The 23,448-nt window shown below is 40.2% G+C and overlaps 1 protein-coding gene, 1 long non-coding RNA gene and 1 pseudogene across 2 annotated transcripts; 2 read left to right on the forward strand and 1 right to left on the reverse strand.

The window, feature by feature from the left end:
* Nucleotides 1-3,023: 3,023 nt before the first annotated feature.
* Nucleotides 3,024-9,623, forward strand: LOC115137309 (T-cell ecto-ADP-ribosyltransferase 2-like). Its single transcript, XM_029673563.2, has 4 exons — nt 3,024-3,246; nt 5,163-5,250; nt 7,759-8,465; nt 8,606-9,623. Exons 2-4 carry the CDS (start codon nt 5,191-5,193, stop codon nt 8,736-8,738), a joined length of 900 nt encoding a protein of 299 aa, XP_029529423.2. The 5' UTR covers nt 3,024-3,246; nt 5,163-5,190; the 3' UTR covers nt 8,739-9,623.
* A 116-nt stretch (nt 9,624-9,739) lies between these two features.
* LOC135574020 (uncharacterized) lies at nt 9,740-11,494 on the forward strand. Its single transcript, XR_010465134.1, has 2 exons — nt 9,740-10,536; nt 10,859-11,494. It is a non-coding gene; the product is annotated as an uncharacterized LOC135574020 (long non-coding RNA).
* Nucleotides 11,495-13,932: 2,438 nt separating this feature from the next.
* LOC135573899 (probable E3 ubiquitin-protein ligase HERC4) lies at nt 13,933-20,588 on the reverse strand (annotated as a pseudogene).
* Nucleotides 20,589-23,448: the final 2,860 nt, after the last annotated feature.

Genomic DNA, 23,448 nt, shown 5'->3' on the forward strand with positions numbered 1-23,448 from the left:
GACATACATAGAATATTGAACAATTTACAGGACATTTTTCATTATGGAAATTGAAATATTAAAATGTGATTTAAAAATATATACAATTTTTGGGAGAACCTTTTAAGAGCTAGCGTTATTATACAGTCTGATAGCAGTGGGTAGAGTGGCGTTTCGCAGGCGGTTCATATGGGCAGTTATACAGGACAGTTGATGGCTGTTTCTCAGGAGTGTGGTGGTGTAGTTACCTCTTTTGGAGGGAAAATATAATTCAGTGGATGGTCAAGAGTGTGCATGTCCTTCACCAGATGCACTGCAGCCTGCTCTGCAGTGAGGGGAGCTGTGGTTGGACTGCTCCAACAATGGAGATGATCCTCAAGGCCCTCCTCTGCACCCTGTCTAGGTGGGCCTGCTGCTTTTTACTGCATCCAACTAACAGCACTCCACCGTATTCCAGACAAGGTCTGACCAAAACCAATTCTTTCTTTGGCCGCCTCTCCTTCCAGTTCTCTGCTGCCAATGACTGGAGCGAACTACAAAAATCTCTGAAACTGGAAACACATCTCCCTCACTAGCTTTAAGCACCAACTGTCAGAGCTGCTCACAGATTACTGCACCTGTACATAGCCCACCTATAATTTAGCCCAAACAACTACCTCTTTCCCTACTGTATTTAATTCATTAATTTATTTTGCTCCTTTGCACCCCATTAGTTTTATTTCTACTTTGCACATTCTTCCATTGCAAATCTACCATTCCAGTGTTTTACTTGCTATATTGTATTTACTTTGCCACCATGGCCTTTTTTTTGCCTTTACCTCCCTTATCTCACCTCATTTGCTCACATCGTATATAGACTTGTTTATACTGTATTATTGACTGTATGTTTGTTTTACTCCATGTGTAACTCTGTGTCGTTGTATGTGTCGAACTGCTTTGCTTTATCTTGGCCAGGTCGCACTTGTAAATGAGAACTTGTTCTCAACTTGCCTACCTGGTTAAATAAAGGTTAAATAAAATAAAATAGTATAGACTGTGACCAGATCTTCAGTGGGTAGGCCATTTCTGGCAAGAACATTCAGAAAGTGCAGACATTTTGAGGCCTTCCTCACTGACTGCTCCACATGTGTGTCACCACTAAGGTTAGAGTCTAGATGAAAACCAATATACTTGGTTGTTGTTACCACTGTTTTTTCCTGTCCTTCTAGGATTAGTGTTGCGGGTTGTGGATGGTCTCTAGAAATTACATATCTGAATTTCCACAGACCTTTTCCCATTCAGGAGCATGTTGTTGGATGTGTCCCACTCCTCCAGCTGCGTTGCCTCCAAGCCCATGGAAATGACCTCTTTGATGCTGGTTAATGGTATGGCTCGGGACAGCCCTACATCATCCAGTGTCCAGTGTCAATGAAGACAACTTTTCGGTTGGACATGTGAATGAGAAACAGATATGGTGCAACCACTCCCCCTTGTGGCACACCAAAGGTGATCTCTGACCAAGGGCTAAAAATGCCATTTGCCATCACCCTCTGCTTTCTTCCTGTGGTGTAGCTGTGGAGCCAGGCTAGTAAAGTTGACACAGTTCAATGTCAGACAGATGTTGCATGAGCTTTGTGTGATCTACTCAATCAAAGGCTTTGGACATATCAGCAAGTAACACCCTCACCATCGTTTTTTTTTTTTTTGGAGTCTGTAGCTGTCAGCCAGGAGTGTGTGGCTTTCATAAGGGCGGTAGTAGTGCTGGACTTTGGTAGGTAGGCATACTGATTTGTGCACTCAGATAAAACTGTTGGCATTCATTTTTTAAATGAAGCTCTCCTGGATTTTTCCAAGGAATGACGCCCATTCGGATTCTGGCTAGGCTACAATACCTTCAGAAAGTATTCATACCTCTTGACTTGTTCCACATTTTGTTGTTTTACAGCCTGAATTCAAAACGTATTAAATATTTGTTTTCTCTCACCCATCTACACACAATACCCCATAATGACAAAGTGAAAACATGTTTTTAGAATTTTATTGCACATTTATTGAAAATGAAATACAGATATGTTTCATTTACATAAGTATTCACACCCCTGAGTCAATACTTTGTATAATCACCTTTGGCAGCGATTACAGCTGTGAGTCTTTTTGGGTAAGTCTCTAAGAGCTTTCCACACCTGCATTGTGCAACATTTGTCCATTATTCTTTTTCAAAATTCTTCAAGCTCTGTCAAATTGGTTGTTGATCATTGCTAGACAACCATTTTAAAGTCTTGCCATAGATTTTCAAGTAGATTTAAGTCAAAACTGTAACTTGGCCACTCAGGAAAATTCACTGTCTTCTTGGTACGCAACTCAAGTGTAGATTTGGCCTTGTGTTTTAGCTTATTGTCCTGCTGAAAGGTGAATTCATCTCCCAGTGTCTGGTGGAAAGGAGACTCAGGTTTTCCTCTAGGATTTTGCCTTTGCTTAGCTCCATTCCGTTTATTTTTTATCCTGAAAAGCTCCCTTAATGATTACAAGCATACCCATAACATTAAAATATGGAGAGTGGTACTTAGTCATTTGTATTGGATGTTCCCCAAACATAACACTTTGTGTTCAGGACAAAAATGTAATTGCTTTGCCACATTCTTTTGCAGTATAACTTTTAGTGGTTCGTTGAAAACAGGATCCATGTTTTGGAAGATGTTTTATTCGGTACAGGCTTCTTTCTTTTCACTGTCATTTAGGTTCGTATTGTGGAGTAACTAAAATGTTGTTGATCCATCCTCAGTTTCCTCCTATCACGTCCATTAAACTATATAACTGTTTTAAGGTCATGCTGAAATCCCTGAGTGGTTTCCTTCCTTCTACGGCAACTGAGTTAGGAAGGACGCCTGTACCTTTGTAGTGACTGGTTGTATGGATACACCATCCAACGTGTAATCAATTCGCCGTTTTTAAACCAAAATAGGTGACATACGTGATTCGTGTAGATCCGATGAGAACGGTTTGGGGGTGGGTTTGGATCACTACTGACGAAGGCTCAGCCAATCGTTACGTAACAGCAGAATGCAGCGCAGCACATTCCTGAAGAAAGAGGAGACAACCAACATACTAGTTACAGCATCAGCGCGCCTCTGGAAAGTCAGCTTGTCAGTCACAGCAGCGCGTCCCCTGAACGATAACGAAGAGGTGACTTTAGGTGAAAAGCCTGACCACGGAGACCGGGGTGAGAAGGTGATGAAGCGTACTTCATGAGCTGTAACCGAAAAACTACTGGCTTTTGGAAAGTTTGAGGTGAGGGAGAAAGTGTGGTGAACAAGTATTAGCACTGTTAAGTATCTTGCTAGCTGGACCCGTTAGCTAGCCAGAGAAATGTTGGGCAACATTAGCCAACTTATCTGATAAATAATGGTGTGAAAATTAGCTTGCTAATAAAGTCAGACAGCTAACATCAGATGAGCTAACATTAGAAACCTAACCAATTCGCTATAGTATTAACTGGTATACGACTCCTTGCCGTTATGCCAAAAATCTCCCCTGCCAGAATTCTCCCCACTCTTCTAATTTCCTTAATTTTGTGGCTAGAGTCTAATACTTTCTCTGGCACACATCAGAGTCAAATACTTTCAATAGAACAAACTTCACGGTACAAGGCAACCGAAATAAATAATTAATGTATGTGTGTTACATTAAACATAGAGGTACGGGCGACATGGGCAGGCACCCAGGGCAACGTCAAGGGGGCGCCCCCGAGTTCGGGCGCTGAAGGGCGGGTTCTCTTAGGGTGCCATACAAGCCAGAACTGCCACATACACTTGAAACAAATTGTCAAACCGAAAACTGCCACAAAGATCAGTGAAATGTGGAAAAGTCAACCATTCTGAAGGCATCTGTAATTGAGGCCACATGCTGCGCTTTCTCCCCAAACCAATTCAGATAAAACAACAGCCTACTCATTGTAGCCTAATCCTTCTAATTTCGTTAACTTTTATTTCCGTATTTTTTTCCAACTTGCATTGCATCAGTGAACTCCCACTACACTTCCTTGACATTGAGCCTCTTTGCCACTTTGAATGGCCAACATAAAAAAAAGCTACACACCTGAAGGCTTCTGGTTGGCTACTGGTCTTTTTATTTGGCGCACGTGCACTACATAGAAGCTACATTAAAGAATTTAACTTTTAATAAATTAATAATTTGAAATGTCATGTCACATCCGGGTATGCAACAATGTCACATGGGGGGGTCCAACTTGCATTACATTAGTGGGGGAGGGGGACCAAGTTTGTGAAACCCAGGAGTATATAAGGGCTACATACTGGGCCACGATCAGTATGCAAATGTGGAACATTGCAGACAGAAATGCCATAGCATCACAGGAAGCTGCTGAGGGGAGGACGGCTCATAATAATGGCTGGAATGCAGTGAATGGAATGGTATCAAACGCATTAAAACCATGTATTTGATGTGTTCGATAGCATTCCATTAATTCCGTTCCAGCCATTATGAGCTTGTCCTCCCCAGTTAAGGTATTACTGTCCGACTGTCATAGAGATGCCTCGATTCATGATTCAGTCGAACAACTCAGTCGATTCTATTTAATTTCCATCTACTCTACTAAAAACCAAAACTGATTAGTAAAATGTGTATTGCATATTGTAGCCCTATGCAGTGCCATTGTTACACAATGCTTATCTGTCCAACTTCCAGACTCTGACTCTGTATGTTTGTTAATTACATTTAGATCACCACACGACTCTGAAGCTATGTGTCCAAATCATATCTTTCATGTATTATTTTGATTGTCTCATGTTATGTTTGTTAGGTTTCAGGGCCTTTTATAACAGTGAATTGTAGGCCTATAGTTTGAGTCATTAATAGTAGAACTTACTCAATTAAAACAGCTGTAGGCTACTTACACTTGAGTCTAGGAACATACCACACTGAAAATATCTATGTAGTAGTTGCGTCAACTTTCAGAATAATACCTGTGAGAAGGGGCAGTAGTTGTGTAGTTAAACATTGCCTGGACATTTTGTGATGAAAGACCCCTAAATGTTGTAAAACATACAGTAAAATTGTGTCTGCGTAAGTTTAAGATTCTTGTTTGCTATTTATAACCTCACAATGTAATTTACTCTCAATTGCATTTTGTTTCTCATCTCTGATCTGTCCCATCTCCTCTCAATCCCTCATTCATTGGTCACCAGAACACACAAGGCAGCCATTTCTGGGAAAATGCAGGGCCAGAGAGAGAAGACATTCATATTGATCCTCGTTGCTGCGCTCTCTCACAGGGTAAGAGTTTTGACCAAACACATTTTTGGGGGGTCATAAGATTGAAATGATTGAACCCAGATGTGGAAAAAGTATCCAATTGTCAAACTTGAGTAAAAGTATAGATACCCTACCGTTCAAAAGTTTGGGGTCACTTAGAAAAGTCCTTGTTTTCCATGAAAACATGCATGAAATTAGTTGCAAAATGAATAGGAAATATTGTCAAGTTGTTGACAAGGTTATAAATAATGATTTTTAATTCAAACTTTGCTTTCGTCAAAGAATCCTCCATTTGCAGCAATTCTAGCCTTGCAGGCCTTCAGCATTCTACTTGTCAATTTGTTGAGATCATCTGAAGATATTTCACCTCATGCTTCCTGAAGCACCTCCCACAAGTTGGATTGGCTTGATGGGAACTTCTTATGTCCCATACGGTCAAGATGCTCCCACAACAACTCAATAGGGTTGAGATCCCACTTTACCACCACCAAAGTGCCCCCAGACCATCACATTGCCTCCACCATGCTTGACAGATGGCGTCAAGCACTTCTCCCGCATCTTTTAATTTTTTCTGCGTCTCACGAATGTTCTTCTTTGTGATCCGAACACCTCAAACTTAGATTCATCTGTCCAACACTTTTTTCCAATCTTCCTCTGTCCAGTGTCTGTGTTCTTTTGCCCATCTTTTCTTTTTATTGGCCAGTCTGAGATATGGCTTTTTCTTTGCAACTCTGCCTAGAAGTCCAGCCTCCTGGTGTCGCCTCATCACTGTTGACGTTGAGACTGTTGTTTTGCGGGTACTATTTAATGATGCTGCCAGTTGAGGACTTGTGAAGCGTCTGTTTTTCAAACTAGACACTAATGTACTTGTCCTCTTGCTCAGTTGTGCACCAGGGCCTCCCACTCCTCTTTCTTTTCAGGTTAGAGCAGGTTTGCACTGTTCTGTGAAAGGAGTACCGTAGTACACAGCGTTGTATGAGATCTTCAGTTTCTTGGCAATTTCTCGCATGGAATAGCCTTCATTTCTCAGAACAAGAATAGACTGACAATTTTCAGAAGAAAATTATTTGTTTCTGGCCATTTTGAGCCTGTAATCGAACCACAAATGCAGATGCTCCAGATTCTCAACTAGTCTTATGATGGCCAGTTTTATTGCTTCTTTAATCAACATACACCAGTTTTCAGCTGTGCTAACAGAATTGCAAAAGGCTTTTCTAATGATCAATTAGCCTTTTTGTCACGTTCTGACCTTAGTTCCTTTGTTATGTCTTTGTTTTAGTTTGGTCAGGGCGTGAGTTGGGGTGGGTTGTCTATGTTCTTTTTTATATGTTGTGTTTTTGTGTTTGGCCTGGTATGGTTCTCAATCAGAGGCAGGTGTCGTTCGTTGTCTCTGATTGAGAATCATATTTAGGTAGCCTTTTCCCACCTGTGTTTCGTGGGTAATTGTTTTCTGTTTTGTGTCTGCACCAGACAGAAGTGTTTCAGTTTCATTTCGTTCTCTTTGTTGTTTTATTATTTAGTGTTCTGAGTTATAATAAATATCATGAACACTTACCACGCTGCGCATTGGTTCTCCGATCCTTCCTACTACTCCTCTTCGTCAGAAGACGAATTCCCCTACACTTTTAAAATGATAAACTTGGATTAGCTAACACAACGTGCCATTGGAACACAAGAGTGATGGTTGCTGATAACGGGCCTCTGTACCCTTTGTAGATATTCCATAACAAATCAGCCGTTTCCAGCTACAATAGTCATTTACAACATTAACAATGTCTACACTGTATTTCTGATCAATTCTATGTTATTTTAATGGACAAAAAAAATTGCTTTTCTTTCAAAAACAAGGACATTTCTAAGTGACTCCAAACTTTTGAACGGTAGTGTACCTTAATAGAAAGTGAAAGTCACCCAGTAAAATACTACTTGAGGAAAAAGCATTTAGTTTTAAATATACTTAAGTATCAAAAGGAAATGTAATTGCTAAAATATTCTTAAGTATCAACAGTAAACGTATAAATAATAAATACCTTATATTAAGCAAAACAGACAGTACCATTTTCTTGTTCTTAAAATGTATGTATAGCCAGGGGCACACTCCAACACTCAGACATTATTTGCAAAAGATGCATTTGTGTTTAGTGAGTCCGCCTGACCATAGGCAGTAGGGATGACCACTAGTTCTCTTGATAAGTGCGTGAATTTCACAGTTTTCCTGTCCTGCTAAGCATTCCAAATGTACTTTTGGTTGTCAGGAACAATGTATGCAGTAAAAAGTACAATATTTTCTATAGGAATGTAGTGAAGTAAAAGTAAAAATTGTCAAAAATGTAAATAGTAAAGTAAAGTACAGATACCCTAAAAAACGACTTAAGTAGTACTTTAAAGTATTTTTACTTAAGTACTTTACACCACTGATTGAACCAGCCATACTGTAAGGACAGACTTCTGGGCCCGTTTCCCAGATCCAGAGTGAGCCTATTCCTGGTAACAATTCTCTTTTCTTTTCAATTCTCTTTTCTATTACAGGTGACTCAGGCAAATGTAATGGACATGGTTCCTAATGCCGTGGATGACCAGTACACTCACTGTCGGGAGCAGATGTTGAAGAAGGTTGTGGAAGGGGGTCTGCTGGAAGAAGAACTGAAAGGCAGTTTAGAGTATAGGGATGTCTGGGGGGCAAAGCAGTGTACAAAGTTAATCCCGGGAGGCGTCAAGCAACACACGGATGCATTAATGGCTTATGGACATGGGGGAAATGTGTTCAGAAAGATGTTCAACCAAGCAGTGGAGACTCAGGGTGGGAATGTCACTGTCTATAATGGCAACTTCCGGTTCAAATCCCTCCACTTCCTTCTAATGGATGCCATGAGGCTTTTGAAGACAGAGAACTGCCAAACTGTGTTTCGTGGTTCAAGCAAAGATTATGAGGCACAAGTAGGGTCAGAAGTGCGATTTGGGAGGTTTACCACAACCAAGGCCAAACGTTCCGACGCGGAGGAATCTGCTTCAGACAATGGGATCCTTTTCAACATTATTTCCTGCACTGTAGTCAACATTGATGAGTACACTTGCTTCTCAGACAGCATTGATCAGCTGATATCCCCAGCAGAGGTGTTTAGGGTGGCTGAGGTAAAGAATGTAAGAAATAAAGATCACGAGTACAGAGAGATCGTTTTGACAAGTTCAAGGACACACAGCATTGACAGCATCCGCGACTGTTACCTCTTCCCCAGGTGAGGCCAGGTTATGTAAGCGAAAAGATATGTCAACATTAGACTACCAAACAGGTGTAGACGACACAAAAGTCAAGTGTTTTTAAAATGTCTACCTTATTCTTTGGAGAATGAACGTCTGTCTTTGTCTGTCTCACCAGATCTCCTACAAGTACGAGTCTTCCATCAATCACCCCCAAAGGCTCCTCTACTCAATTGCTTGGCAGTAGCCTGTCTGTTCTTGTGGTTGTATCTCTCTCTATCTCCCTGATCACCAGGACTGATCATCTCTGATAAACTAAAGTGTTGAGCGCTAATAGATGCGGTAAAGAAGTCAATGGAACGCAGACCGTGGGGGATAGAAGGACGCACATTCAACCAATCTGATTTAACAAAATAAATATTTGAAAATTGTCATGTTTTATGTATTGTAACATGCCCATAATGTGCTTACTAAAGTTTGATTTGGATATATCTGTCTGTTTTCACGGCATAACATTTAGAAGTAGTCCCTTTTCAGGTTTAGTAGAAGTGACTGCTGAAGGCTAACTCTCATTTGTATTGACTGGTAGCATAGCTAGTATAGAGAAGTCAATGGTGGTAGTCGTTTTTTTAACTGTAATGCAGTTTCTTGGTGATGATGACATCAAAATGTATTCGGGTTGACATCCATACCAGCATTATTCTCCGATTTTTACCTCAACATAGTGTGAAAAACACATAAACAATAGCCTAAATGTAGGCTAATTTTGCTGGTGGCCATTGAGATTCTGGATCTTTCCCCCCACAACATCTTTCCCCCATGCCATGCGTTTCCATGGCATTTCCATTGTTTTGGTTGAGATCCAATGACCTCTTCACTGCTTCTATTGAAAATGACAAACACACACACACAATTGCATGTATGTAATATCAGTGCACACAGATATTCATCAAATGTGACAAAGCGCCAACCTTTCAAACCCCTCTTAGCATAATGATATTCTCTTGAAAAAATGTATTTCTTTGCATTTTATTGTTTTTGTAAAAGAATATATATATATCATGGTACGTTTTATACAATATGTTACGCATTTAGCAAATATTTTGGTATCACAACAATTGACTGGGTGGGTCCAGTTTTCATAGATTTAATTTTCCTCTTGTTTTGTTATCGAATAAAGAACCAAGTTGAGCATTTTTGAGTGTTGGATATGACACCTTTGGCATTGAGATGGGGTGGGAAGGAGTGATTTATTAATTAAATGTTTAGATCATTAAAAGTAGTAAGCTTTTCCAGCTGGAAATTTACTTTACATACATTGAGGTGATAAGCATGTACATTGAATTAATGATGTAAGGCTCATAACCTGACAGTCCAGACAGACAGTATGTATGACCTCGTAATATTTAGGTTGTGTAATATTTGTGAGGGGAAATTACTGTCATACCAATGAGGGATGTGGACAGAGAGTGCCCTTTCTCTAAGCTCAAGCCATGCTCAAAATCACAGTAGCACTAGCCTTTAGGTCTTAGTTACAAAGTTTTCGCACTGACTCAATCACAGCTACAGCCACACATGTTTTGGCTAATATTCCATCCTTATATGGAACCTGCATGTGGTCCAGGCTTTTGTTCCAGCCCAGCACCAGCTCACTGGATACAACTAATCAACCGACCATAAAGCCCTTGATGTCAGGGGTGTGTACAGGCGGCGAAGTCATCTGTGATGTTTTTCTCCACAGGGGCACAGATACTTTCTTCAGAAATACGCCAGTCTGAATGTAGCTCTCCGCTCAAGCGGAGTGAGGGAATAGAAACCAGGTGTGTGAAAAAAACAAATCAAAACCAATGGAAAATGAAAAGTGGATCGACAATGGCGAGCGCCGCACGAACAAGGAGAGGACCCGACTTCGGCGGAAGTCGTGACATGCGCAATGTATCTGCTTATAATGCTTCCTCTCCTGCATACATTTGTCAGAGAAACGGTAACCACTATTACTTTGCTACTCAGTATGACCGTGGCAGGAGGATCCCTCTGTACTCTGTCTATGAAATGGATATCAAAGGGGTTCCTGGCAGAGAGGGGTCCATAGTTTATTATGAACCACAGGTTTGCATATTTCATTATCACCTTTTTAAAATGTCCTATATATTCAGTGCAGGCGCCATTTAATGTGAATGGCACAACTACAGAATGATCACATTAGTGTAGTTTAAATATTTACAGTAGAATAGGACATTAGCTGTGGAGCAGGTACTATTGTACTATTGTATTCATGCAATAAGCACTAGAAGGTACTATTTCGTACATTGTAATTTCAGACTAAATACAAGTAGCCTAGAATACCAGTAATATATTAATGGGTTGTATTGGACTGCTACCACAAAGCTTGAAGTGGAGTGGCTAATTTGTAAATATTTGTATTTTTCAGTTTATGCGTCCTGACCTAACACTACAGCAAATGGATAAGAAAGGATCCTTGAGTGAGATCAAAAAATACAACCAAAACAATGGCTGCAGAGAAAGCTCTCCACAATACCGACAGAACTAAAGCATGTGGGTAGACCAGAACGAGCAAGTCAATGTTCCGAGTTACTACTGGAATGCCTACTGCTGCACTAACAAGAACCGCAACTCTCTCATGTCTGGAGGTGCCTTGAGAAATAACAGCTCAGGGGTGTTAAAGATGATCTTAACTCTGACACTGTGCTTCGAGGGCTACTGAGTGTTTGGCAACAATTTCATATTCCATTATGATCTGGTATGATTTTGAATTCATGCTTAGATTCATACATGGTTTGGCGGGGAATTCCCAAGGAGATGTTTGAAAATTAGCCACGTTAGCTACATCAGAATTTTTAAACATATCCCTGAACATAAATATTATCCTATTGATCAAATTTGTGGTTAAAATGTATTACAAATTCAAAACGTATCCTTTGTGGTAATTATTCGTAAAGCGTATGTTTGTTTGTTTGGTCACACAGAGTTGTGCAATCACGTCTTTGTGAATGCTTGTTGCTATGAATCTATAACCCAATAAAGCTTGTTTTGTGAAAGTAGGAAATGTGTACATCGACATATTACAGAACCATTTTTTACATGCTGTTGATGAACCTGTTGGTATTTTATGTCAAAAGAGATCTGATAAAGGCAGCAATACTGTCGGTGGAGATTTCTTTGGTCGCGGTACCCTCTAGTGGTTTATAAAGTGCATAAACTGGGAAGGAGACAAAGGGGCCACGGTCAGTTGCAGACATAAATCTCATAGATGGAGATGTAGTGATTCATGACTCAGTCGAACAACTCAGTCGATTCTATTTCATTCCCATCTACTCTGATAAAAAACAACAAATCGGATTGGTAAAATATGTAATGCATATGGTTGCTCTATGCAGTGCCATTGTTCCACAATTCTTATCTGTCCAACTTCCAAAGATACTCTGTATCTTTGTTCATTATATTTCGATTTATTGTACCATGATAAAACACCAAAACCATTGTAAGGTTTGGTAAATCTGCACTAGGCCCAATGCCAACCCAAACTTTTATTATATTTTTATTTTCTTTTTGTACCTTTATTTTAACAGGGAAGACATATTAAGACTGAGGCCTCTTTTGCAAATGTGCCCTGTATATACAACATAAATGTATACTTTATACCCAAACTAATATATATATATATATATATATATATATACACATGAACCTTTTGATACAGGATGCAGTGATGAGTCTCAAAACTGTCATCTGTAACCAAACGAAGGGCACTATGGTAGATGGCATCCAAAGGTTTAAGAGTAGCAGCATCTGATAACTAATGTCACCATAATCAAGAACAGATAAAATGAATAATCTGCTTCTCACTGCTTAGAGAAAGGAACGATCTGGTTCTGTAGAACAATCTTAGCTTCTTAACCAGCTCATCTATTACTGAACAAAAATATAAACGCAACATAGGAGGTTGGTGACACCATAATTGAGGAGGACGGGCCCATGTTAATGTCTGGAGCGGAGTTAGTGGAGTGGTATTAAATACATCAAACACATGGTTTCCATGTCACATGTTGGTTTATTGTCTTGGTCAGTATAACTGTGTGATGACAAGACTGGTGTGTTAGCCCTCAGAGCTAAAGCCGAGGCATTAGCCTTAGACACACCTCTTCAGATCTCAGACAAGGTTACTCATCACATAAGCACTGTTTACTGAACCACGTTAGTTTTATATACCCTAGTGCAACATATTTGTTCATGGTCCCTGACACTACTGAAACCTGAACACGTACGTTATTTCTAGCCTTTTTGTGAATGATTTTCCTTTGTTTTGTTTTAATCTCTAGGGCCAGGTGTGGATCAACGGTTTCAACCTGGGCCGCTACTGGCCCGCTCGCGGCCCACAGTTAACCTTGTATGTGCCCGCTATCATCCTGAGCACGGCCGCGCCCAACAATGTGACCGCTGGAGCTGGAGGGGGACCCATGCTGCCCCGGGCCCTGTACCGTGGAGTTCACCAACAACTCGTTCCTGAACGCCACGGTTAAGTCTGATCACAAACACCAGAGGGCGCTGTTACATAAAATATCTCATGATGATCGCTGATCAAAAATATACTTACTGTATTTATCTGGAACACAGATCGGTGGCACATTAATTGGGGAGGATGGGCTTGTGGTAATTGGTGGAGAGGAATCAGTGGAATGGTATGAAATACATCAAACACTCCGTTCCACCCATTATTATGAGCTGCCCTCCCCTCAGCAGCCTCCACTGATCTGGAAGTGATCTATTTTTCACTCATCTTTTAAAAATCAAAGAGTAATGTTTGTAATTTAATCACGGGTGACTGTACCTTTAATAACATGACCTCTATATAGTGTCTTAAAACCCTTTGTTCACATCTCTATTCAAAGGGAATTAAGTATTCGTCATTTGAACAGTATGTATGTCTTTTTGGAAATGGAATCATGTTCACAAAGGAAAATTACTCATTTAGAAGTGCTATGAACTTCAGTAGTACTCTAAATATAAGTTGAGGTCAGTGGTGCTCAAATAATTTTTTATGTCAGGGCACGATGCAACCCAAAATACGCCTTTTAAAGGCCTTGTCCCCGATGTTCACTGAGATCACATTCATGGTAAACGCTGGCATGTCTGCTCAAGTGTAAATTACCTTTAAAAGTATCTTATAGTGCGCTGCGCTATAGAGCGTCTTGAGTTCAATGCTGCCCTATATTGTGAATTGGGGGAACATGGTTGAGAAGGATGTGTCAAATGATCTGTGCCTTATTGTGTGCCACCTAACTGCAGGGATATTATGCTCTCATTGATTTCTGTAATGAACCATTTGGTGGGTCTTGTAAATGAATAGTTCTTGTGTTCAACTGAAAACCTGATATGCTTCCTTTTAACATTTAGATTATTTCAAATACTTTGGGATTTCCTTGTATCTTGGTTGTTATCATTTTTGTTAATGTGTTGTTTAATGTGCAGGCACAAACCATGCTGTACTTTTTGATTTATAAATGTTTTAATAAAATTAGGTGAATGCAATATGATAATGTCATAGTACCGCACAGATCTCAAGTTAGGATTTGAAATACAACCCTACATTAAAACAATCCAAATCTTAAACTCAACTATGGAACAATGAAAAGATGAACACAGGAGAGGACTATACACAGAAGCAACACTATACACCAATTATTCATTCCAGAAGCCTCTGTTGTGGCCAACAGCTTCTATAAGCCTGCTCTGTAGTGTCTCTTTGGAGGAGTAGATGGGCAGCTGCAACAGAGAGTGACAGGTCAGCGCCTCTGGGAAATGCTGTTGGGAGGAGTTGAGAAGGGTTTGGACCCTCATCCTGATCTGGTTCATACCCAGGATGGGCACACGATCACAGCCAGTCAGGAACACTAAAGGGGCAAAGGTGGTAAAAGGGAGAGGGCAGTGAATGACAGAATAGAACTTTATTCTCAGTAGCCTACGTTATTGGTTCATCTGTTACAATGAAAACGTTACATACTTACACAGGAACGCTTTCTTTTGATCCTCTGTCAGTTCCTCAAACACCTCCCAGAATGTGACGATGTTGGGATGCCCAGCATGGTACTCTCCTAAATACACAGTGTTCTAGGGGGGAAATGCCCTCAATTAATATATGGTGAAGCAATAGACACTTGACACCATTCAAACTACTTTTCAAATCAATGTATCAAAACATTTTGGCCAGGTTGCAGAACATGTTCACCATGAATCCCAAATCAGCCCCAGGAAACTTGTTTTTTAAGGCTCCATCTTGCCCTCTGATAGGCTAGGTGACATTTCTGCATATATTATATGTTTTTACTTTTCTAATGCTCTCAGATGTAGACAATTGACTCAGGGTAGATTTGGGATTGAGCTTCAGTCATGTAGTAACAAAACATGGTTCTGACCTGTTTCAGCGTTTCCCAGTCGAAATTCTCCTTCCCCACCATCACTCCCCTCAGTTCCTCTGGCTGGAAGAACTCCACCACGTCCTTGTCACACACCTTGAAGAAGCCTTTCCTGAACTCTTCAAACACCACCTCTACTGACTGGTTGAAGATGTAGTTCACATAGGTGTCAACAAACTCCTTCCTGTCAAAAGAATGACAGACTGTCACGCCCTGACCTTAGTATTCTTTGTTTTCTTTATTATTTTGGTTGGTCAGGGTGTGACATGGGTGATATGTGTGTTTTTGTCTTATTCTAGGGTGTTTGTACTGTCTAGGGTTTTTTGTAGATTTATGGGGTTGTTTTCATCTAGGTGTTTATGTTGGTCTATGGTTGCCTAGATTGGTTCTCAATTAGCGGCAGGTGTTTATCGTTGTCTCTGATTGGGAACCCTATTTAGGCAGCCATCTTCTTTGGGTATTTCGTGGGTTATTGTCTATGTGTAGTTGCCTGTGTAAGCACTCGTTAGCATAAGCGGCACTTTGTTTAAGTGTTCTTTGTGTTTTTCGTCATTCAATAAAAGAATGGATTCACACCACGCTGCACTTTGGTACACTTCTTACGAAGTGTTTCCTTATTAGGAAACCACCATTGTCTGTTTTTCTAGATCATTGTAGATGAAGCAGAGGAAGCTTCTATTGAGATGCAGCCTTTGACACTAAATCTTAACAAAACAACAAACAAACACCTCAAGACTGAGACTAGATAACTTTACTTTTCTTACCTGCTTTGACCATGAACGCCAAAGCTTCACATCTTCCTCTAGAAACTTGGGATTGAACTCAATATCCTCCAAACAAAAGGAACTGTCGGGAACAGTCTGAGTCCCACAAGCCTTTTGGTTTGCCTTTTAAATAATATACAAAAGTCAAGCAGCTTTAATATGACAAGCAAATACTTTATAAATAAATTAAATTATAAATAAACTTTATAAATAAATTAAGCGTATTAGCAAAATATAATTGTGTCTCAGCAAAATGTTATTTCATCAACTCTCAGTTACGGTTTCATTGATTTGTGCAATAAAGTAAATACATAGGCTCCATTAAAATGACTCTGGAACCATGTTGGGACCGGATGTTGCCTGTTCAAAATGGTTAACAACTTTATCAAATGAATTGTAAGAGCAGAGATGCATGGACACTGACTCTGTGGAGATGGTCGAGGACCTGGAACAGGTGTTTGAGGCCAGGGGTGCGGATACGGGTAGTTGTCAGATTCACCGATAGGGCCTTCTTCCACACCCTAATGTGCTTGGTCGTGACAGAGAGCTTCTGTGAGGACCACCAGTCAACTACAGGACATGATAACGAAGAGATTAATTATGCAATTTCTTCTCAAAACATTCCCTGAGGGCATAGAATTCGTCCTTCAGGGTGTGCATGTGTGTTTTAGCTCAGCACAAACAAACCTATTTCAAATCATCAAGAACTTTGTGATTTACCCAGATCCAGATTTGGTTGCACTTTAGCCAACTCCTCTGACTATCAATACCATGCTATGTCAACATATTTGGCACGGCAACGAATGACCAAGGTAAAGAGTTTCTTATTGGTGAAAGCATAAACAGATCTGCGACAAGGTTATTGTTGATTAGTTGAATTTGGGGTGACACACTTAACATTTTTAAATGGACAGCAACATTACCGAGGACCTGCAGCTTGTCGGGGTGCAGTCTGAGGATAGCAGCAGCAACGGCTTCGGTGAGATCTGTCCTTCTGTGCTGTTTGTGAAGGACCCTCAGGAGCTCAGGGAGAACCAGGTAGACCCTCAAGCCCTCCACTCCAATGGGCTCCTCATACAGGGAGGGAAGTAGTGTGTGCTGGACAACAGCTTCAACCTAGTGCAATGAAAGAGGTGTGTGAATCGTCCCTCGTTCAAGATACATGTCAGAATAAATGTCAGAATAGGATCGATGACATATCAATTTATCAATATATTCACAAAATACCTCAGTCAAAACTTTGCCCTTTTTCGCCAGCTTCCGGAATGCGCTTTGGACGAGTGAATAATCCAGGCCAGACTGTTTTGGTGAGGTTTGGTAATGTTTGTCACAACTAATAAAAGCAAGAAATAATTGTCAATATTTTTGCCATATTTAAATCAATATTCATTGATAATGTAATATTTCAAACATAAGACAATCATGTATTTGAACCAATATTAAATACTGTTACCTTTTATCAAGAAAGCTCCCATTTAAACACGATGCAGAAGAAAACATTTTTGTGATTTCCCTGCAATTACAAGTTTGAGTAATTTTTCAGTTCAGTATGTGACCGTACATAAACAAAATAAGGAAATAACAACAACGGTAAATTATAGCTACTTATATCATACTTACTTCTGTCCTTTTTTCCAAGACTTTGAATCACATTCCGAGATCCATTTGTCAATGATTTCTTCATCTATAGCTTGTTGTGTCACTTTGCCCACACTTGACCTGAGATTGTTAGGCCTTTCTTCAGACTCCTGGGAAGATGACAATGTGATGCAACGTATCACAGAAATGTTAAGTACAAAGGACAAACTATGTCCTGTTTTGCTAACTCATTGTTTCAAACCAAATTGTGTCCATACCTGACCAAGAGTGCACAACGCAAAGGAATGGTTTCCTCCAGCAAAAATGTGTTCAATTTTCTGGTCATCAATCTGGTCTGAAATGTTGACAAAAAATAGTTGATGATCAAGTTAATGTTATTTCATGTTTTACCTCATGTTATTTTAGTTGAGTATTGAAATAAGCATTTTGTTGAGTGGACTTTTATTCAAGTTTGATCTGTTCTGAAAAAGCGTGTACTCTGGCTAATGTTATACCATAAGTGAACGTTTTACCTGGCAGTTGTACTGGAAGGGGCACAGACTGATCAATCTTTACTCCATTTCCCAGCTGCCCTTGCTCTCCGCGCCCAAATGAGTAGATCTTATTGGAGGGCCCCACAAATGCTAATGTATGGTGTCTAATGTGGCAAACGGACATAGAAAACAGTTCTCAAATCAACAATGAATTCTAAAAAGGTCTTATTCTAAAATGAAAACAGTCCTACATACATTTTTGTTGTGTCACAACATTTTGTCAATTCCAGATCATGTCTAATAAGTGTAACCTACCTTCCACAGGCTATCTGCGTCACCTTTAATCCACCAAGTTGCCCCACCACTCGAGGTCGTAGTTCATCTCGGAGAGTTGTGTCCAAGCTGTCCATAGCGGCCTGAGCCAAATGTGAACACCACACCTCCCTAGAACAAAATCAACCCAGACAGTTATCATAGTGTTTTCCTCTACGTTAATGAGGATGTTTCAATGCAAATTTACAGGGAACTAAAAACTAAAACATTTCAATTGTTTTGTTTATTTTTTATTTAAACATTATTTAACCAGTCAAGTCAGTTAAGAACAAATTCTTGCTGACAATGAGGCCCTACCAAAAGGCCTCCTGCGGGGACGGGGTCTGGGATTAAAAATATAAATGAATTAAGCATTAGCATGGCAGCAACACAGCACGGTAGCAACACAACAACAGCATGGTAGCAGCACAACATGGTAGCAGCACAAAAAATGGCACAAACATTATTGGGCACAGACAACATCACAAAGGGCAAGAAGGTTGAGACAACAATACATCATGCAACGCAGCCACAACTGTCAGTAAGAGTGTCCATGATTGAGTCTTTGAATGAAGAGATAAAACTGTCCAGTTTGAGTGTTTGTTGCAGCTCCTTCCAGTCGCTGGCTGCAGCGAACATTGAGACAACAATATAAATAAACGCACATAAAATGTAGACATATTGTATGGTCCAAACAACATTTAGTTCAAATGATAGGAAAAGTGTAATTATGTCAGAGAGATATACAACCTTTGTCAGAATGGCAGTATGTTCTCCTCCACATGAAATCAAAACAGTCTTCTTCAGATTCAGGCAATCAACAGGAGCTGGAGCACGTCTGTCTACAGAAAATTGGGTTCAATTTATTGTTATTATTATATATAATTGTTTATAATTATTTATGTACAACACATAACCCTCAAACACACGACACATTGTGCTCTCTCATCCTGGTTAAAATTGTTTTTAGACAGATAAAGGCACATTTCTGTACTTTTCTTTATTTTTTTAAACATCATTTCAACCACCAAAAAATGTGGTTGATAATAGATAAATCAGGGGTCTCCAGCTGCAGCCTGAGAGAACTACTGAGTGGGAGGACTTTTGTTTAAACCCAACACGAACACACCTGTTTCAAATAATGTAGTGTTCATGGTCTTCGGTCTGGACCTTGATTATTTAAATATATTTAACAAGAGTCAACACATATGCTATTGTGTAATGTATACTGTACTTGTTGTGTCCCCTAGACCCAGTTGCCCGGCGGTGTTCTTGCCCCAGCCGAACACAGCTCCAGAAAGGGACAGAGCGAAGCTGTGTTCTCCCCCTGCAGTGATCTGAACCAGGGGGATCCCTGATAGAGACTTCAGGGGCTTGGGGGACATGGACATGTCGCGTGGCTCGCCCCACCCCAAACCCAGCTGACCGCTGGTGTTCTGACCCCATGTGAAAACCTGACCATCTGAACAGAAATCAGAAGTAAGCAACCATACAATGAGAACATTGTACAGAATTACAGTTTTGAAATGTTAGACTGTTTTGGTTAAGTTGCATTGTGAAACAGCGATTAGAGGTGTGTTAATGGTCATTTACCCTGAGTTAGTAAAATTGAATGCTGGTCTCCACATGCAACCTGAGTTATCTGTCGGTTACATAGGTTACCCAATGGGCTGGGGGGGAAAAAGAAGAAAGATGACTCAGATTAGCTGGCCCGTTTGAATTAAATTACAAATTGTTTTTATACTTTAACTATTTCAATGAAAGGGTGACAATTCCTTAAGGTAAACTACATATAAATGTATCATTATGGAATGGAACCCACCTGAGAATGTTGGCTTTGTCCAAGCAGAGAACCCGACCCTCTTCAGACAGTAAAACAGCATGAGAATCTCCACAACTCAGAGCCCGAATCCTCTCCTTACATGTCACACTCTCTAAAGCACACAAAACATATGACTGGACAACTGAAGAAAATATATTATAAAAAATGGATTGTTAAGGAGATTAGACCTACTCAGTTTCCCCGTGAATCTTCTCCCATCTAGGTCCTCTTGAATCCGTGCGACAGACACTAGTCTCCCATTATTTCTGATAAACGCGACCACACTGTTACCTGCGGACAGACCCTGAATTTGAGATTTAAGGTGTATCAAATTAACGCAACTAATATCCGTTTTGGTCGTATCTAAACCATTCGGCTTCACTAAACCAAAGCCATTGTGACTATCCTCTCCCCATGAAATCATTGTTGTGTATTATTCTTAAACTAGTCCATACAGATTCTAACACTTGAAGAAGAGTCACCTGCCGATGTGTCCGACTCAATGAAGGGTTTATATGACCGCAACCAACCATATGACATACAGAAAGACTAATCATCATCATTATCAACAAAGCAGGAAACGAAAATGAATCTTAAATGAAACTGTATTTATAGAGGGCATAAAAGAAAACACGCCTAGAAACAAATATAAATGCAGTTTCGAATAGTTACTTATGACGCAAGGCCGAAAACGAAAGTGAACGTCTATTGACAATCTTCGAAATAGCCTACAATAAACTGACGCTTTTGACACACACGATAATGTTTGAAACAATTACCACCCAGTCGATACCTCCCTAGATGCATTTCAGTGGAACTGGCTGAAACGTCCACTTTATGCTGTGTCATGCATGACTGCTAAATGCAGAACTGAAAATGGTTTCGGAGTTTGAAAAGACCCATCCCTCAGAGACGTCCCTGATATTTGCCCTGTTTTTTTTTTCAGATGTTAAAGTAATTACCAAACTTCATTTTTAAGCTCACGTTTATCATAATTATTTAAAAAAATAACTGTCAGCAGTATTTTGTGGAGGGTGCACACTGACTTGACCAGGCAAAGAGTAAAGAAAATACTAAAATTGCTTTAATTATTGGGTTATGATACTATACACCAGTGTGGCAGTTGTACTAAACTCCTACGGCATAAAAGTTCTAAAATAATCAATGTCCCTCATGAATTAAAATGACAATTGAACAGGTAAATAGGTATATAATAACCTATGCAGAAAGTAGGGATGGGAGTTTGAAATACTTTTACTATTCGAATAGTAACATTCATTTTTGTCTGATATCCGGATATTTGAAATACATTCGTTTTTAAAAAAAAACTACGTTTTAAACCTGAACACATCTATGCGAGGGAGAAGATGGTACTTTATTGTTGAAGCTGCGGAAGAACATGAAAGAGAGATGGGAGCGAGCAGACGGAGAGAAAGAGACACCAAGGCAACCCCGCTACAGCCAACACTATCTAGCTAACTTGCAGCAGCGACGATGTTATTTATTATCATCCCATATAACAGTGTCTATATTTGACTGGAGTAGCCTATTGGATTCGATAACACTTCCTGTAGCTACTCACCCCAACGCTAGGCATCGCCTTTTCAATGGGATGCTATAGGATTAGCTAGCCTAGCATGCTGACGAAAAACTAATATTCATTTAACAACTAGCAGTATTTCAATCTTCTCGATTTGTCAGTTGGGATAATTAGGAGTACACCGTTGTATTCCATTCCTGGATTGAGGTACATTTTCCGAGCCATATCTCTCGCCGGCTCCGCGCAGTCTTGATCGTGACATTGCAGCATTCCAACTAGAGAGAGAACGTGATGAAGAGTTTGAGTTGATTTATTCTTGCTCACAGATGAAACTGAAGAAATGCAGAATATACATTACAAATCATTGCAAAACACTAATTTAAAATACATAATACGTGACATGTATAAAATATTGAACAATTGAAAACATTACAGGACATTTTTCATGATGGAAATTTAAATATTAAAATGTGATTTTGAAAAATATATAATTTTTGGGAGAACCTTTTAATTGCTAGAGTTATTATACAGTCTGATAGTAGTCGTTTCGCAGGTGGTTCGTACGGGCAGTTATACAGGACAGTTGGTGGCTGTTTCTCAGGAGCCTGGTGGTGCAGTTACCTCTTTTTGGAGGGAGCAGGTCATTCAGTGGATGGTCAAGAGTGTGCATGTCCTTCACCAGATGCACTGCAGCCTGCTCTGCAGTGAGGGGAGCTGTGGTTGGACTGCTCCAACAATGGAGATGATCCTCAAGGCCCTCCTCTGCATCCTATCTAGTTGGGCCTGGGTTTTTTTTAATGCATCCAACTAACAGCACTCCACCGTTTTCCAGACAAGGTCTGACCAGTATAATATAGACTGTGACCAGATCTTCAGTGTGTAGGCCATTTCTGGCAAGACCATTCAGAAAGTGCAGGCATTTTGAGGCCTTCCTCACTGACTGCTCCACATGTGTGTCACCACTGAGGTTAGAGTCTAGATGAAAACCAATATACTTGGTTGTTGTTACCACTGGTACTTCCTGTCCTTCTAGGATTAGTGGTGCGGTTTGTGGATGGTCTCTAGAAATAACATATCCGAATTTCCACTGACTTTTTCCCATTCAGGAGCATGTTGTTGGATGTGGCCCACTCTTCCAGCTGCTTTGCCTCCAAGCCCATGGACATTTCCTCTTTGATGCTGGTTAATGGTATGGCTCGGGACAGCCCTACATCGTCCAGTGTCCAGAGTGTCACTGAAGACAACTTTTCAGGTGGACATGTGAAGGAGAAACAGATATGGTGAAACCACTCCCCCTTGTGGCACACCAGAGTTGACCTCTGACCAAGTGCTAAAAGTGCCATTTGTCATCACCCCCTGCATTCTTCCTGTGGTGTAGCTGTGGAGCCAGCCTAGTAACCTTGGACAGAGTTCAGTGTCAGACAGATGTTGCAGGAGCTTTGCGTGATCCACTCAGTCAAAGACTTTGGACATATCAGCAAGTAGCTATCAGCCAGGAGTGTGTGGCTTTAACAAGGGCAGTAGTAGTGCTGGACTTTGGTAGGTAGGCATACTGATTTGTGCACTCAGATAAAACTGTTGGCATTAGGTATTTTTTATGAAGATCTCCTGGATTTTTCCAAGAAATGACGTCCAGTCGGATTCTGGCTAGGATACAATACCTTCAGAAAGTATTCATACCTCTTGACTTATTCCACATTTTGTTGTTTTACAGCCTGAATTCAAAATGTATTAAATATTTGTTTTCTCTCACCCATCTACACACAATACCCCATAATGACAAAGTGAAAACATGTTTTTAGAATTTTACTGCACATTTATTGAAAATGAAATACAGATATGTTTCACACCCCTGTATTCACACCCCTGAGTCAATACTTTGTAGAACCACCTTTGGCAGCGATTACAGCTGTGAGTCTTTCTGGGTAAGTCTAAGAGCTTTCCACACCTGGGTTGTGCAACATTTGTCCATTATTCTTTTCAAAATACTTCAAGCTCTGTCAAATTGGTTGTTGATCATTGCTAGACAACCATTTGAAGGTCTTGCCATAGATTTTCAAGTAGATTTAAGTCAAAA

This window comes from Oncorhynchus nerka, linkage group LG11 (assembly GCF_034236695.1).
Source record: "Oncorhynchus nerka isolate Pitt River linkage group LG11, Oner_Uvic_2.0, whole genome shotgun sequence".
NCBI classification, from domain to species: domain Eukaryota; kingdom Metazoa; phylum Chordata; class Actinopteri; order Salmoniformes; family Salmonidae; genus Oncorhynchus; species Oncorhynchus nerka.

Excerpts from the sequence above, each read along its gene's own strand:
- LOC115137309 (XM_029673563.2), top strand. The coding sequence starts at position 5,191 with ATGCAGGGCCAGAGAGAGAAGACATTCATATTGATCCTCGTTGCTGCG. Across the intron at positions 5,251-7,758 it reads TTGCTGCGCTCTCTCACAGG|GTGACTCAGGCAAATGTAAT; the intron begins GTAAGAGTTTTG and ends TTTCTATTACAG. Across the intron at positions 8,466-8,605 it reads GACTGTTACCTCTTCCCCAG|ATCTCCTACAAGTACGAGTC; the intron begins GTGAGGCCAGGT and ends CTGTCTCACCAG.